Source organism: Triturus cristatus, chromosome 3_1, assembly GCF_964204655.1.
Source record: "Triturus cristatus chromosome 3_1, aTriCri1.1, whole genome shotgun sequence".
NCBI lineage: Eukaryota > Metazoa > Chordata > Amphibia > Caudata > Salamandridae > Triturus > Triturus cristatus.
The window spans coordinates 865,881,996-865,896,069 of record NC_140583.1 but is presented as its reverse complement, the minus strand read 5'-3'; the positions used below and the strand labels follow the sequence as shown (position 1 = coordinate 865,896,069).

The 14,074-nt window shown below is 44.9% G+C and overlaps 1 protein-coding gene across 10 annotated transcripts in view; it reads right to left on the bottom strand.

Annotated features, from left to right (window-relative positions):
- Nucleotides 1-14,074, bottom strand: part of TLK1 (tousled like kinase 1) — a 967,987-nt gene that overhangs the window by 260,218 nt on the left and 693,695 nt on the right. For all 10 annotated transcript variants that reach the window (XM_085645312.1, XM_085645310.1, XM_085645315.1 and 7 more), the window contains one exon: nt 4,180-4,261. In XM_085645312.1, coding sequence (XP_085501438.1) covers nt 4,180-4,261 — 82 coding nt within the window. The remainder of the gene's footprint in view (nt 1-4,179; nt 4,262-14,074) is intronic.

Genomic DNA, 14,074 nt, shown 5'->3' with positions numbered 1-14,074 from the left:
TCCGCTGTTAGAATCACCTGAGGAACCGGATCCAGGAACGGCCGCCCTTTGGAAAGGTTTGTGGTGTTCCACCACTGCAGAGAGTGATGTGTGCGGCCGTCCACCAACACCAGATCCGTCAGCTGACCCTGGGCCTGGTTCCACTGTTGTGCTAGGCACTCTTGAAGTGGACGCATGTGGAGTCTTGCATGGGGCACTATGAAGATGCAAGACGCCATCATTCCTATGAGCTTCATGAACACTCTTGCTGGAAGAGAGTGTTGAGGAAGGAATGTTTTGCGTAAGGCTTGAATGCTTGTGATTCTGGCTGAGTTTGGATAGGCAATACCCTTGGAGGTGTCTATAGTGGCCCCGAGATATTGCTTTGTGTGAGATGGTATGAGGTGGGACTTTTGGTAGTTCACCGTGAAGCCTAGCTGGTGGAGCAGTTGGATGGTGCTGTTTGTATGTTGCACACATTGGTCGTAGGACGCGGCTTTTATCAGCCAGTCGTCCAGGTAAGGGAAGACGTGAATGTGTTGACGTCTGAGGTGTGCTGCTACTACTGCTAGGCATTTGGTAAACACCCGTGGTGCGGTGGTGACCCCGAAGGGGAGAACCGTGAATTGGTAATGTTGTCCGTCCACCACGAACCTGAGGTATTTCCTGTGAGAGGGGTGTATTGGAATGTGAAAGTATGCGTCTTTCAGATCCAAGGTTGTGAGAAAGTCTCCCTGGCAGAGGAGTGGGAGGACTTGCTGTAGGGTGACCATGTGAAAATGGTCTGAATGTATGTAGGCATTTAGAGGCCGGAGGTCGAGAATGGGTCTGAGGGTCCCGTCTTTCTTTGGTATTAAGAAATATAGGGAGTAGACCCCTAGATTTTGTTGATTGACGGGGACCTGCTCTATAGCGTGTTTTTGGAGGAGTGAGAGTACCTCTTGTTTGAGCAGTGTGGAATGTTCTTGAGACATTGGACGGTGCCTTGGTGGGATATTGGGTGGGGTAGATGTTAGTTCGAGACAGTACCCTGACCGAATGATTTGGGTCACCCATTTGTCCGATGTTATGGACTCCCATACGTGGATAAAGTTTTGTAGTCTGCCCCCGACCGGAGTGGAATGGTCTGGGGGGAACGGAGGGGAGTCATTGTGCGGGGGGGTGGCAGAACGGGTGTTGTTGGTTTTGCCGCTGCCCTTATTGTTGTTACCCCTGTAACCACCTCTCTGATTGCCCTTTGAAAAGGTATTTTGAGGAGGGGACTTGTAGGAGGTAGAGGCGTTATCGGTGGAGGAGCCTCTGCCTGTGCCACGAAAGGACGAGCGTCGAAAGGAACGTTTGGAGGCTTGTGTTTGGAGTGCCCCCATAGACTTTGCTGTGTCTGTGTCTTTCTTCATCTTTTCGAGCGCTTCGTCTACCTTTGGCCCAAAGAGTGTTTCCTGGTCAAAGGGGTGATTGAGTATGGATGCCTGGACTTCAGGCTTGAACCCTGAGATCCTGAGCCAGGCGTGGCGACGAAGCAGGACACTGGTATTTATGGCCCTAGAAGCAGTGTCGGCTGCATCGAGGGCACACTTGATGGAGGTGTTTGTAATTAGTTTACCCTCCTGTATCAGGTCATGAGCCTTGTGCTTGTATTTTTCTGGAAGGTGCTGCATAAGAGCCTCTAATTCGTCATAGTGTGCTCTATCATATCGCGCAAGCAGTGCTTGTGTGTTTGCAATGCGCCACATGTTTGCAGCTTGGGAGGCGGTGCGTTTACCAGACGCGTCCAGAAGTTTAGATTCTTTGTCTGGCGGTGGGGCATCTCCTGAGGATTGGGAGTTAGCCCGCTTTCTAGCTGTGGAGACAACTAGGGAATCTAGGGGAGCAGGGCCCTTGATGTAAGCAGGGTCTGTGGGTGCCGCCTTATACTTCTTCTCTATTCTAGGGTTCAGTACTCTGGCTCTGACAGGGTCTTTGAACACCTCTGTAGCGTGCTTGGTGACACCCTTAAGCATGGGTAAAATGGAAGTGGATTTGTCCTGTATATCAAATGTATCCAGTAGGAAGTCTTCTTCTACTGGTTCACTGTGCATGTCCACCCCATGGTAGTGTGCTGCTCTCTGCACTAAATGGTGAAACCCTAAGGAGTCCTCTGGAGGAGACGGTCTTGATGGGTATAGGTCGTCCTGAGGTACATTGGGTATATCAGGGTTATTGTAATCCTCCCATGGATCTGGGGTCCCTGGTGGAGTGGGATCCATTGGGGCGTCCGCCGGGTAATTGTCCGGATCCCCATCATCCGGATCTGGGGATGGGGTCGGATCGTAGTGAGGTACAGGTGGCGGAGACCTGTGAGGTGGAGGCGGTGGAGGAGGTGGAGGGGGTAGGGGAGGCGGTGGTGGGGAGGGCACTCTGAGGGGAGAAGTAGCAGAGTCCTTCCTTTTGGGTGGAGGAGGAGGAGCTGGAGCATCAAGGCGTCTTTTCTTGGTAGTTAAAGTCAAAAGCCCAGTCTTTGGATCTTTGGACAAAGTCTTTTGTAAAGGGTCTGGTGTAAACAGAGCCAATGGCGTCGAATCGTCCGTCGGCACCGGTGATTTCGGAACCGGGGGTTTCGATGGTCTGTGTGCGCCATGCTTTTTTGAGGTCTCCGGGTGTTTCGGCGTCGAATGATGTTTCGGCGCCGGAGCATCGGTGCCGACAGATTTGTGTTTGTGTTTGGTCGGCACCGAGTGTCCAGGCTTCGGCACCGGTGGTTTCGGAGTCGAGCTGGATTTTGCAGTCTTCGGTGCCGGATGCTGTTTTTCGGCACCGGGTGTCGGCTGGCTCGATCCCGAGCTGCCATGAGACTTTGGGAGCTTCGACACCGGGCCCGAAGGTGGGGTGATCGAAGTTTTGGTTTTGGTTTTGCCCAGGCCGGCAGGCGAGGGAGTAACCCGAGTCTCTTTGGTTTTCGGCGTGGGGGTGGGAGGGGGCATAGTACTCACGGCCCGCTGCGCTGGTGTAATGTCCTCCACGTCGGAGTCGTCGGCCTCGGAAGCGCGGACGACGTCTTCCTCCTGCTCGGTGTGTGTTTGCCCCGAAGCTTCGGCGTAGTCTCCGAAGATGTCCGGTGGAGCTGCAGAGGATGAGTGCGCCATGGTGCGTCGAGCTCTTCGATCTCGGATGGTCTTCTTCGATCGAAAAGACTTGCAGGCGGGGCAGTCTCTGGCCTCGTGTTCCGGAGAGAGGCAAAGGTTACACACCTGATGGAGGTCGGTGTGGGGAAATTTAGACCCACATTTTGGGCACTTTTTGAACGGAGTCCTTTCCATCGGCCGGGACCGGAGTCGCGGAGGGCCCGAAGGCCGGTGTCGATGTACGGGATGGAGAAAGTGCCGCTTCGAGAGATGAAGATGATGAAGGAACTCGAAGAATCGAGGATTTTCCGTCGAGGCTGGAACCGTAGAAGTTCGAAGCCGGAGCACGAAGTATCACATCCGAGCCCGATGGCGGAAAAAAACAATCCGAGGATGGAGCCGAAGCCCATGCGCAGTACGGACCGAAGGAGGAGTCACCAAACTCGTGACTTCCAAAGACTGTCCAAGAAGAAAAACAAACTGCAAACATCCGGGCCCAACACCAGATGGCGACCTATGCTAAGTGTACAATCTGCAGCTCATATGCCTCGAACTCAAAGTTTCTTGATGAGTCACGTCGAGTGGGGAGATTGCGATCGAGAACAATACCGCGGAAGGGAAGGATTGCGCGCCGATGAGAAGAACTGGAACGGTTCGGAACCGGAGCGCGAAGAACACATCCGAGCCCGATGGTGGAAAAAAACAATCTGAGAATGGAGCCGAAGCCCATGCGCAATACGATCCAAAGGAAGAGTCACATACCTATTGACTTCCAGAGACTTTCCAAGAGAATAACAACTGCAACATCCGGGCCCAACACCAGATGGCGATCTATGCACATTGTGTAATCTGCAGCTCATATGCCTCGAACACACAGTTTCAAGTTTTGGACAGAACAGGTTTATGTTCCCCCAAGTTGGCAACCTGAATGTGGTATATAAAAGCATTAGCATGTGAAATATTTGTTAGACATTTTACAAAACCTGCTTGAAACAATACATTGACAAAGTAAAAAAATCTTAATTTTTTCAAATATTTACATTGTTTTTACACAGAGAGGGCATCCGTGATAACAGTAGCATAAACAAATGAACTTTACCTTATATACTTCACTAAAGCCACCTCGACCTAATAGATGAAGCAATAAATATCGTTCATTCAATGTTGGATGATCTTTGAACCTAAAAGAGAAGAAAACAAAATATAAAGGAAATTAGCACTAGCAAATCTACCAAGCAGGAGGTCTTGAATATCAGACTGCTGAAAATTGTTTATTATCAAACAGATATGAAATCAGCACATTATTGCCCCACTGCCAAGGCCCCAAACATCGAATAAATAATGGCTGTAGTTCTCCTGAAATCTCTCAAAAGATTCCTCCCACTGCTCCCCATTAACACTAGGAAAACGGTCATCCAAGCCCTGATTACCTCCCGCATAGATTATGCCAACGATCTTTAAGTGGGTCTTCCCACCTCCCTGCTTAAGAAATTGCAGGTGATCCAGAATGCTGCGGCCAGACTTCTGCTCAACCGTCCTAAGCGGGCGAACGTCAGGCCTCATCTTCGCAATCTGCACAGGCTGCCAGTGGGTGAAGTTCAAGGCCCTTGTGACAGTTCCCTCTGCGTTATATGGCCATAGCCTGGCCTACCTTCAATCCAGATTTGGATTTTACTCTCCTGCCAGGCAGCTTCGTTCCTCTAAAAAGCTACTGGAGATTGTTCCTAGGGCCCGCAAACAGAGGTCGGGTTGTAGCTCCTTGTCCCATCTGGGTGCTATGGCTTGGAATCAACTTCCGGTGGAGCTTCGAGCTGTCCGTGCCACGAGCTTATTTAGGAAGAAGCTGAAGACAATTCTTTTCAGATAAGCTCACCTGATGCGGTCAGTGTACCTTTTAGGCATACACCAGGACACTCCTTGGAGTAGCTGTACGCATTATAAGTGTCAATAACATAACATACCATAAAGAGAAGGAAAAATAATTTCCTTTAACCATTACCCCCCTTTCAAACTCATCCCTTCTACCTTCCGGTCTCCTGGAAAGATGCAGCAGTAAAAGTGCCTACAAGTAATTGTATCACCTGCAACCACTGGGCTATAAGTGCATCACGAATTTATAGAAGTGTGGGGCAAAAAATTACATTGAGCTGCTACACCACACAGAGTAGCTTAACAGTTGAGCAACATTATGTATTAAAAGAGGGAGGGCTTTCAGTTCAGGAGGACAGGCCATCAAAGGGTGTCCGGATAGGAAATTAAGTAACTGACCCCAATACGACAGTGTTGTCCTCAGTGAGGTTCCAAGAGAGATTAGTCAAAGCCAGACGTACCACTAGGTGATGTCTGGCAGTATTCTTGCTTTCCAGGAAGCTGAAATATTTGTTTTTCTCTGCACTCAAGCAATTCCAGAAAATGAGTCTCTCCCCTGTTGTCTGGCATTGCAATTCCTGTGGAGTCACCACAAAGATTTCGGGAAAGGATGTGGCCTAACTGCTTGAGCGGTCAACCTCGTAGCCGGATTTGAGTCTCGGCAGGGACCATCCACATCCTTGAATCTGGGCAAATCACTTCATCTCCCAGTGCCTAACAAAAAAATGAATGTGTGTCAGTAACGCAACTGGTGCTCATGTTAAGCGCTTGGATACCTTCAGGTCTAGTTTGCGCTAAAAAGATAACTGACACATCCTCAGAGAACAGAGCCCAATATTGCTCTATGGTTTTTCTAAATCTCTTTTCAGAAGAGTTTAATCTTAAAGCATGACCACCATATATGTATCGTATCTCCAAAGTTGCCACAATCATAAGCATAGTGGACTGACCGCAGGTCAGCACTTATGCAGCTTGTTGGGGTACATGCACCAATCGAAAGCAATTTATAATTAAATTCCTTGCCCAACACACTATGTGAATTTTTGTGTAGGGTGTACCATACCAGTTGTCGCTTGCATCATTTTTGGACCAGTAGGGGTGCCCAAATAGATATACTTATACTGGTGTAAGGCTACTGCCTTTGTCAGATGTTAAGCAGAAGAAGCGAGGTGGTGGCCACGTGCCGTAATCAGTAAAAATTGAACAGGCCTTTCTATCTGCGTTACTGGAGTGAGGCCTACAGGCTTACTCATGTAAAGTTCCGCTGCTGTGTGCTTAACTCAACCTTGAGCTACATCAGGTTAGTATGTACCACTGTGCAGCCCATGTGTGTTGTATGCATATGCTGGGTGTATGTGTGCCTGTCAATGGCACACTACATTGAAGATTATGGATTCCATTTTAGGAGATCCAGGGCTGACTGGAGGTAGAGGAATACCCCCAGACAGATTTTTGGATTACTGCATTCCTGTCAGCTAGGGGGGACACACTGGAGGAATGAGAGGCAGAATCTCCAGAACACTTTAAATGGTGTATTATGATTCAGGGAAAGTCACTGGAAAGGTGCTCGAGGCCCTGGAGTAGCCTTTTGAAATACATGTCACTGCTGTGGACATCCAGGTGTGAACCTCTAGTCACTCCCAATCTTGTGTTATTGGGCTATGAGATTTAGAGTCACTCTGGCTGTGACAGACCCAGACCCTGTCCTACCCTTCTTAAGGAAGGGTAGGACAGAAGAGAGGAGAGAGCACTTAAAAGAAAAAAGCAGACCCCCCCAACACAAACTTCAAAGACTTGGACCCTAAATCACATTTGGTGTATGGAATGGACAATAAGAAGGGGAGTTCCAGTCCCCAAAAACTGTCAAGCAGCCAGACAGTCTGTGCAAGGAGGAGAAGCTCTTCAAGACTTCTACCTGTACCCAAGGCTGGAGGCGAAGACCTGCCAGTTTCCCAGCTGGGTGAACAGACATCAACCAGGGACATCCTGCCCTTGGAGTCTGGAGCAACAGTGCCTCCCTTCTTGCCAAGACCAGTGAGCCCTATGATGAAGAGGAGAGCACTCGAGGTAGTGAGGTCCAGTGGGGGGATCCTGGTAAGCGGATCCCTGTAGTGAAGTGTGAAGAAACCACTGCTGCAAAGATTGGGTCATTGCTCATGTGCATAGTCAATCAAAGATAGCTTTATTCGATTTCATAGTAAAAACCATAAAAGCACAATACACAAAAACAATCACGCGTTAAAAAATAGACAAATGGGTCCAGTTAAATACATCATAATAATAGAGCAGACTTATTAAACACAGAGTTGGAAAAGACTAAGCCATAGAAGATCTGCATCTGATTGAATATTTTAAAAATTTAGATACAGCATAAATAGTCATTTCATCATCCAGCATAAGCAGTTTAACATAGGCTGGTCTACACTGCCTTAGACCCCAAATTTTTAATAATGGGATTAGGTGTCTCTTCCTCCCCCATGCATAAAATTTACAAAACAGAAGACTATGTATTGTTGATTGCACAGAAAGGTCATCACATGGACATTTAATTAAATGTGTCGACCAATTATTTACATCAGGGAATGTTATCAACCTATAGTAACAATCGGTTCTCAGACGAGCCAATAACATTCTATCGTAACAAGTTTGATCAGGCGATAAATAAAGCTGTAGACCAGGGCCCTGTATGAGTAATTGATGTTGTAATACAGATTTTTTACTCCTTTCCTTAGACCACCGTTCATTCTCCAGGAAAACAAGGCAACAGTCCTTAAGTTCCTTTCTCGTAATCAAGGATAATGAAGTAGGATTGTTAAAATATCCTGGAAGTCCTATGTTGGTCAAAAAGACCTTTATGTATGCAAGCCACTGAATGTGTTTTGCGCTCTCAAGTTTTATGCAATCAGATAAAACAGCTCTATTTAAAGTGGTAGCTGATGAGGTCCATATCTTGTGCCATAATAATAAAGGACTGATTTTAATCAAATCAGATATGTATACTATATCTAATTCCTTATGGCAAACATATGTAGAAGTGGACTTGGGAACAGCTAACAAATACCGAAGGAAAATATTTTCCTTTACTTGGATTTCCCGGCAGTCTGCAATACCCCAAATTCCAGCCCCATATGTAGCTGATGAAACACATTTCGATTTATAAATATCTAATAAGATACGGACAGGTCTGCCTCCCAATTTATTTGCAAACTGTTTCAGTGCACCAATTGAGCGAACAAAAGCCACATTTCTAGTACTAACTGCTGTTGCCCATGTGCCCCTTTTGTTAAAAAGAATCCCCAAGTAAGAGAAGGTGTGTGTTAATTCTATCTTAGACTGATTTAAAAAAGTATTACAAGGAACTTTATTCATTGATGTGCAGCTCATGGTAAAAGTTTTCCCAACGTTAATTTTTAGGCCCCTGGATGTCATAAAAGCTGAAAAACTAGTTAGTTATTGCCTTTTGGAGGCCTTTTTGGGTTCTAGCCATGATAACCGCATCATCTGCGTATAATAAAATGGGAACGGCATCGCCATTTATTTGAGGATAATCTACTTCCTGTTTTGATAAAAAATCCGCCACTCCGTTTATGTATAAATTAAAAAGAAAGGGAGCCAGAATACATCCCTGTCGGACGCCTTTCATAATTGGGAATTTGTTTGTACATTCCCCTTTTTTGCCAAAATGGACCATTGCTCCTGCTCCTCGATACAACTCTTTTATGAAATTAAGAATATTAAGATCGATATCAAATGCAATTAAAGTAGCCCACAAAACCTCATGGCTTAAACAGTCGAAGGCTGAACTTAAATCGACAAAAGTCATGAAAAGGTTACCCTTTTTAGCGGTCATATATTTTGCAGTTATTATAGCTAAATTGAGTCCTTGTTCGACTGTGCCTAAACCTTCCTTAAAGCCATACTGGAATTTAGAAAGAATGTTACTATCTTTGGCCCACGTTTGTAGCCTATTTAGGATAAGTCTGCCTGCTACTTTCATCAGCGAATCAAGCAGCGAAATAAGCCTATAACATTTGGGGTCGTTACGGTCTCCCTTTTTAAAAATAGGAACAATTATCGCTTCCTGCCAGGTCACAGGAAATCCCTTTTTATTGTAACAATTTAATAGATTTGTCAGGAGCGGGGCCCATAGGGGGATATTTTCCTTAAATAGATCTATAGGGATCCCATCTGGTCCCGGGGCTTTGTTTTTTGTGCTATCAGCTAAGGCTAGCTCCACCTCAGATACAGAGAAAGAAATCTCCAGAGGGAAGCCAGCAGCTGAAATGGGCCCACTATTGATCACCAAGTTTTGACAAGTATTTTGTGGACTAGGTAAGTCACCCTTCTTATAAAGTTCGGTAAAATGATCTATCCAGACTGATTGATCAATTGCCAGTTCTACCACATCAGATTTTCTGTCCATGAAAAACGGAGCATTAACAGCTTTCCAGAACGCAATGTTATCTCTCAGGGTAGACGCCTTTACTAAAGCAGCCCAGGCATTTTCCTTAATCTCTAATTTTCGGTTGCGTAGTGCAGATTTATACGCTAATCTGGCTGCTCTAATATCTGCTTGATTTCTAGGCGTTTTTTTTAGAGATTGTTTCAAGTTTGCATGTGCTTTACTGCATTCTGGGTTAAACCAGCCCTCTGATTTGGATCCCCCCCCCCCCTTCTCTATGCATTCCAGTCAGGTTGTTGCGTATTTGTATAGCAATCTTATGGAATGCGTTAATGACAGCACTTGGGTTTGGAATATCTTCCAAACAAGTCATAATATTACTATATTGATCAGTAATTAGACTATGCAAAAAGTTAGTGGGGTCAACCATATTCCATTTTATTGCATAACCATTTTTTTTAGCCAAATGAATGGAATAGCAATACAAATTTTCTATTATGTTTGGAATTGTTCCGTTGCTCATTCCAACATCAAAAGTAGTGCTAAGGGGAAAGTGATCACTCATGGCAATATCCTCAGTATTAAACATGAGGATATTGTAGCAATGGCTGGTAGTGGTTAATATAAAATCTATTGTGGAACGCGACCCATGCCCATTAAAAGTAGGTTGGAAATTAACCTGTGGGTTACATAACTCATTTGCAAATCCCAAGTTCCAATCATGAATTAAGGCGTTAAGTAAATTGCCCAATGTAGAGTGCTCAAAATGAGTGCACCAGTTTCCTGATAGATTCGATAATCCACACATACCCGTACTGCTATGTGGGCATAAGTGACAATTAAAATCGCCTATCAGTATGATACACGTGTCTATATGCTCCGCATCTGACCCAAAATGTAACGAGTTATTTAGATCCTCCAAAACACGTTTTTGGTCTTCCTTAGGAATGTTATTATAAAAATTTACTAAAATAATTTGTCGTTTCCCTCCAAAGAGGAAAGAAAGGATCTGATAAAAAACATGTCCATTATTCGTCAGAAGCTTTATGGTCGCATTTACGGTATTGGAGACATAGGTACAAAGACCACCCGAACATCTGCCCCTCCTGGATTGAACTGCAGACGTAGCGTATGTGCGATACCCTTCAAGGTGGATCTCTTTTTGTTCCCAAGACTCCTGCAAACAGATATCATATTTGTCAATAAAGTCTCGGAAAATAGGATCCATTATCTTATTTGAAAGGCCCGCAATATTCCATGGTAACAGGGCCAACTTACTGCGTTGGGCTTCTCCTAAAGGCTCCATAACAAGAAGATTATCAGTATCAATGCCTAATTCTATCTGTGGGGATTTTTCTCCAGCCTCCCTTCCTCGACAAATTAGAGATTGTTGACTGGGTAATACGTGTTCGGGGTCAGTATTTCTGAGTCCTTGAAATTCTGTATTGAGTGACTCTTCTGCTATGGATCGTGACGTAATTAATCTTAGTTCTGTCTCAGATTCCAGGCTCTCAGGTATAACCCCTACATTTACATTTGGTAAATGGTTTTTTAGGTCTCGCCTGAGACAGCGCTTTAGCGCTGCTCTGGCGAGACTTATAGTAAGCGAGATTTGGAAGTGCAAACGAGTGCTTTCAGGCCTCCAAATACAGTGCATGTGCGCCGGGCGCGCGCACCATTTGGAGGCCTGAAAGCACTCGTTTGCTTTCACTTTCGCGGGCCGCACGGAGATCGCGATTGCGATCAGTTTCACACAGCACGCTCACCATTTGGCAGCCTGCGTGTACATTTCGCTGGCGCTTTGATGTTCTCAGTGAGCCGGGCGGCCACGGCGAACATCAAAGCGCCCGCGAAATGTACACGCCATTTGCCACCCCATACCCATAGTTTTGACTCATTCAGGCATTTCCATCCATCACTGTTTTGCTTTCCTGCTAATGGAAATATGTCATATATGCGTGGTTACTAATGTGCTGATCTTTATATTTATTGCACTTTTTTAAATAAAACATGCCCAGAATATTTTTTTCTTGCCGAGAGAACTATGAGGCTGTAAAATGCAAACAATAACGTTAATTTGGATTGGATTATATGGTGCACTTTTAACACACTCCATGGCTAGGTTAATCGCGTCTGTCCTCTTGAAAGATCTGTCCTGCGGGTTAGAGCAGGGTCTGCCTAGCAGTCATTACAGAAGGGAGTGAATCATTGACAGAACAGGAGGCCACTCCAGAGAGTGCTGCAATGTGAACAGAACCCACCCTCACTCGGGCGCTTGACTACAAAATAAAAGATTGGGAAATGTATGTTAATTCGAGAGTGCGTCGATGTCCAGCTGCTTTCCTCAGCGCAGGATGAAAGTGAGCCATATTTAATTTGCGGTCTCTCAGTGTTTCGATTTACGATCAGCTAAATAGACTCCTTCTTTGTTTGATTAACCGAGAGTTGCACGGGCCCTCCTCACAGCTTCTGCTCCCTAAGCCCTGTAGTGCAGTACACTGCCGGATAATGAAGCAAGTGAGAAGGTCCAAAATTAGCGGACCTTTGCTCATTGGAGGTTTTTTTGACTTAGAAGCAAGTCTAAGAGCATCTAGAGAAACAAGCATTTGCAATGTTCAGCTGTCTGCGGTTCATTGTTGGTTGTTGTCTATGATTTGAAGTACATAAAAACATGAGACAATTAGTACTTGCGTGTATATTAATTTTAAAGGTATCTTCACGCACAATGCACGTGGTCTAGGCAGCTACAGTTACTTGATGTTTCGTAGTGACCTTTGTTGCCTTAAGAACTTTAGCGTCCTGCTGTCATTAATTTGCATCCCACAGATGCTGCAGACAAATAGATTCCAATCTTTCTCGGTCGGCTTGTTTACGCTTAATTAGCCTGGCCTGGTTTCCTTTCTAAAGTGTCGGAAAATTCACAGCAACGCACACTTCATCAGACCTTTATTCACAAAACATACGTAGATCTATTACATTATTTTAACCCCATTACAAAAGCAACGTGCAAGGTATTTTCTAAATATTTGTAGCGTATTTTTACAATTTTGTTTGCTAATATTTAACGCTACTAATTTTGGTTGTGTGTAGTTGCAAACATGTGGCTACAGTTGTTCTGTTCGCACGTATCTCCTGCCGATAATTAACGGAATTTTTTATTCTTTTGTTTGTTGCGTACGATTAATTTAGCACAAAACAAGTCCATCTGAGCGCGTTATTTACTTTTTAAATGTACCCTTATCGTACATTTTGTGGCCAGGGTTTTTATTAGGAGGCTGCTTTCTAAATACAATTTTGGGTGTTACCCTGCCTAAAAAACAAAATAGAAACTGTATTATTGGGGAGGGCACGTTTAAATGCAAACAATGAGAAATTCAGCACTTGCGGTTAACTAAATTTCTAAAGCAACTTCTTTCTTAATGTACGTGTACTTAGCCAGCTGCAGTTCCTTGTTTTTTTGGGCTTAGCTACAGCCGCTTTTACAGTGCTGGTTACAGCTGCTTTTATACAGCTTAATTTGTGACAGGATACGTGCCGGGGCTCTTATTAGGTGGCAGATTTTAAAGGAATTTTTTTTTGTGTTAGCCTGCCTAAGAAACATCCTAGAAACTGTACAATTCTTGAGGGCATGTTCCTTAAAGGCAAAAAAATGAGACACTCAGCACTCGTGTTTATTTTACTGTAAGAGGCAACTTCACTTACAATGCACCTATGTCCAGCCAGCTGCAGTTCCTTGTTGTTTGTGGCTTAGCTACAACCGCATTCACAGTGCTGGTTACAGCCGCTTTCCAACAGCTTAATTTGTGATGAAAGATGTGCTGGGGCTCTTATTAGGCGGCACAGCCGCATTCACAGTGTTGTTACAGCCGCTTTTCCACAGCCTAATTTGTGATGAAAGAGGTGCCGGGTCTCTTATTAGGCAGCACTTTTTCTATTTAAACAAGCATTTGCAATGCAATAGGTCTCGCATTTACAAAAGTTTAAGCTATTGGCATTGTTCATGACAATGCCTTTTTTATCTATTTTATAAAACAAACACAAATAAATGCCATTATCATTTAAAATGCCAATAGCTAGTGTTGCATTATTATTAGCAATGCCAACTGCTCACACTTTTATAATGCGAGACCTATTGCATTGCAAATGCTTGTTCTGTTAGTTGACTCACTGGGATCCCCAGCGGAAACACCCATGACCGCAGCAGTCGGAGAGAGTCAATCTACCATTTCCAAACAACTAAACCTATTGTCCATCGGTATTCCTCTCCAGATGTCAATAGGACGTAGTTCTCTATTTTTTTGCCAACCCCCTTCCCACCTGTCTACTACTCTTTCTTGGGAATCTACCATTCCCCAGCTTCGAGCAAAGGCTAGTTCGTGGCGGATTCTGGGAGGGTAAAAAAAGGACAGACGCTTGGTTGCTATACCTTCATAGTTATGCTGATTATCCCATGAGCAAATGTAATCAACCGTACCCGGATCATCAAAATTAACCAATATACAGTCCCCCACAACGTTTTTTTTGCCTTGCCCTACCCAAGGTACTCTACGCACCATTAAGATTTTGCTCGTCCTGTTGGGGGGCAGTGGCCGTCTTAAGTTAAGCCAATGCTGTACCTTGTTCTTCAAAGATCCGATGGGCTCCTCAACACCCTCTTTCAACTCTGGTACCCCAGTCAGGATCACCAGATAAGGAGTTACTTCCGGAGGTAAGTCGATTGGTA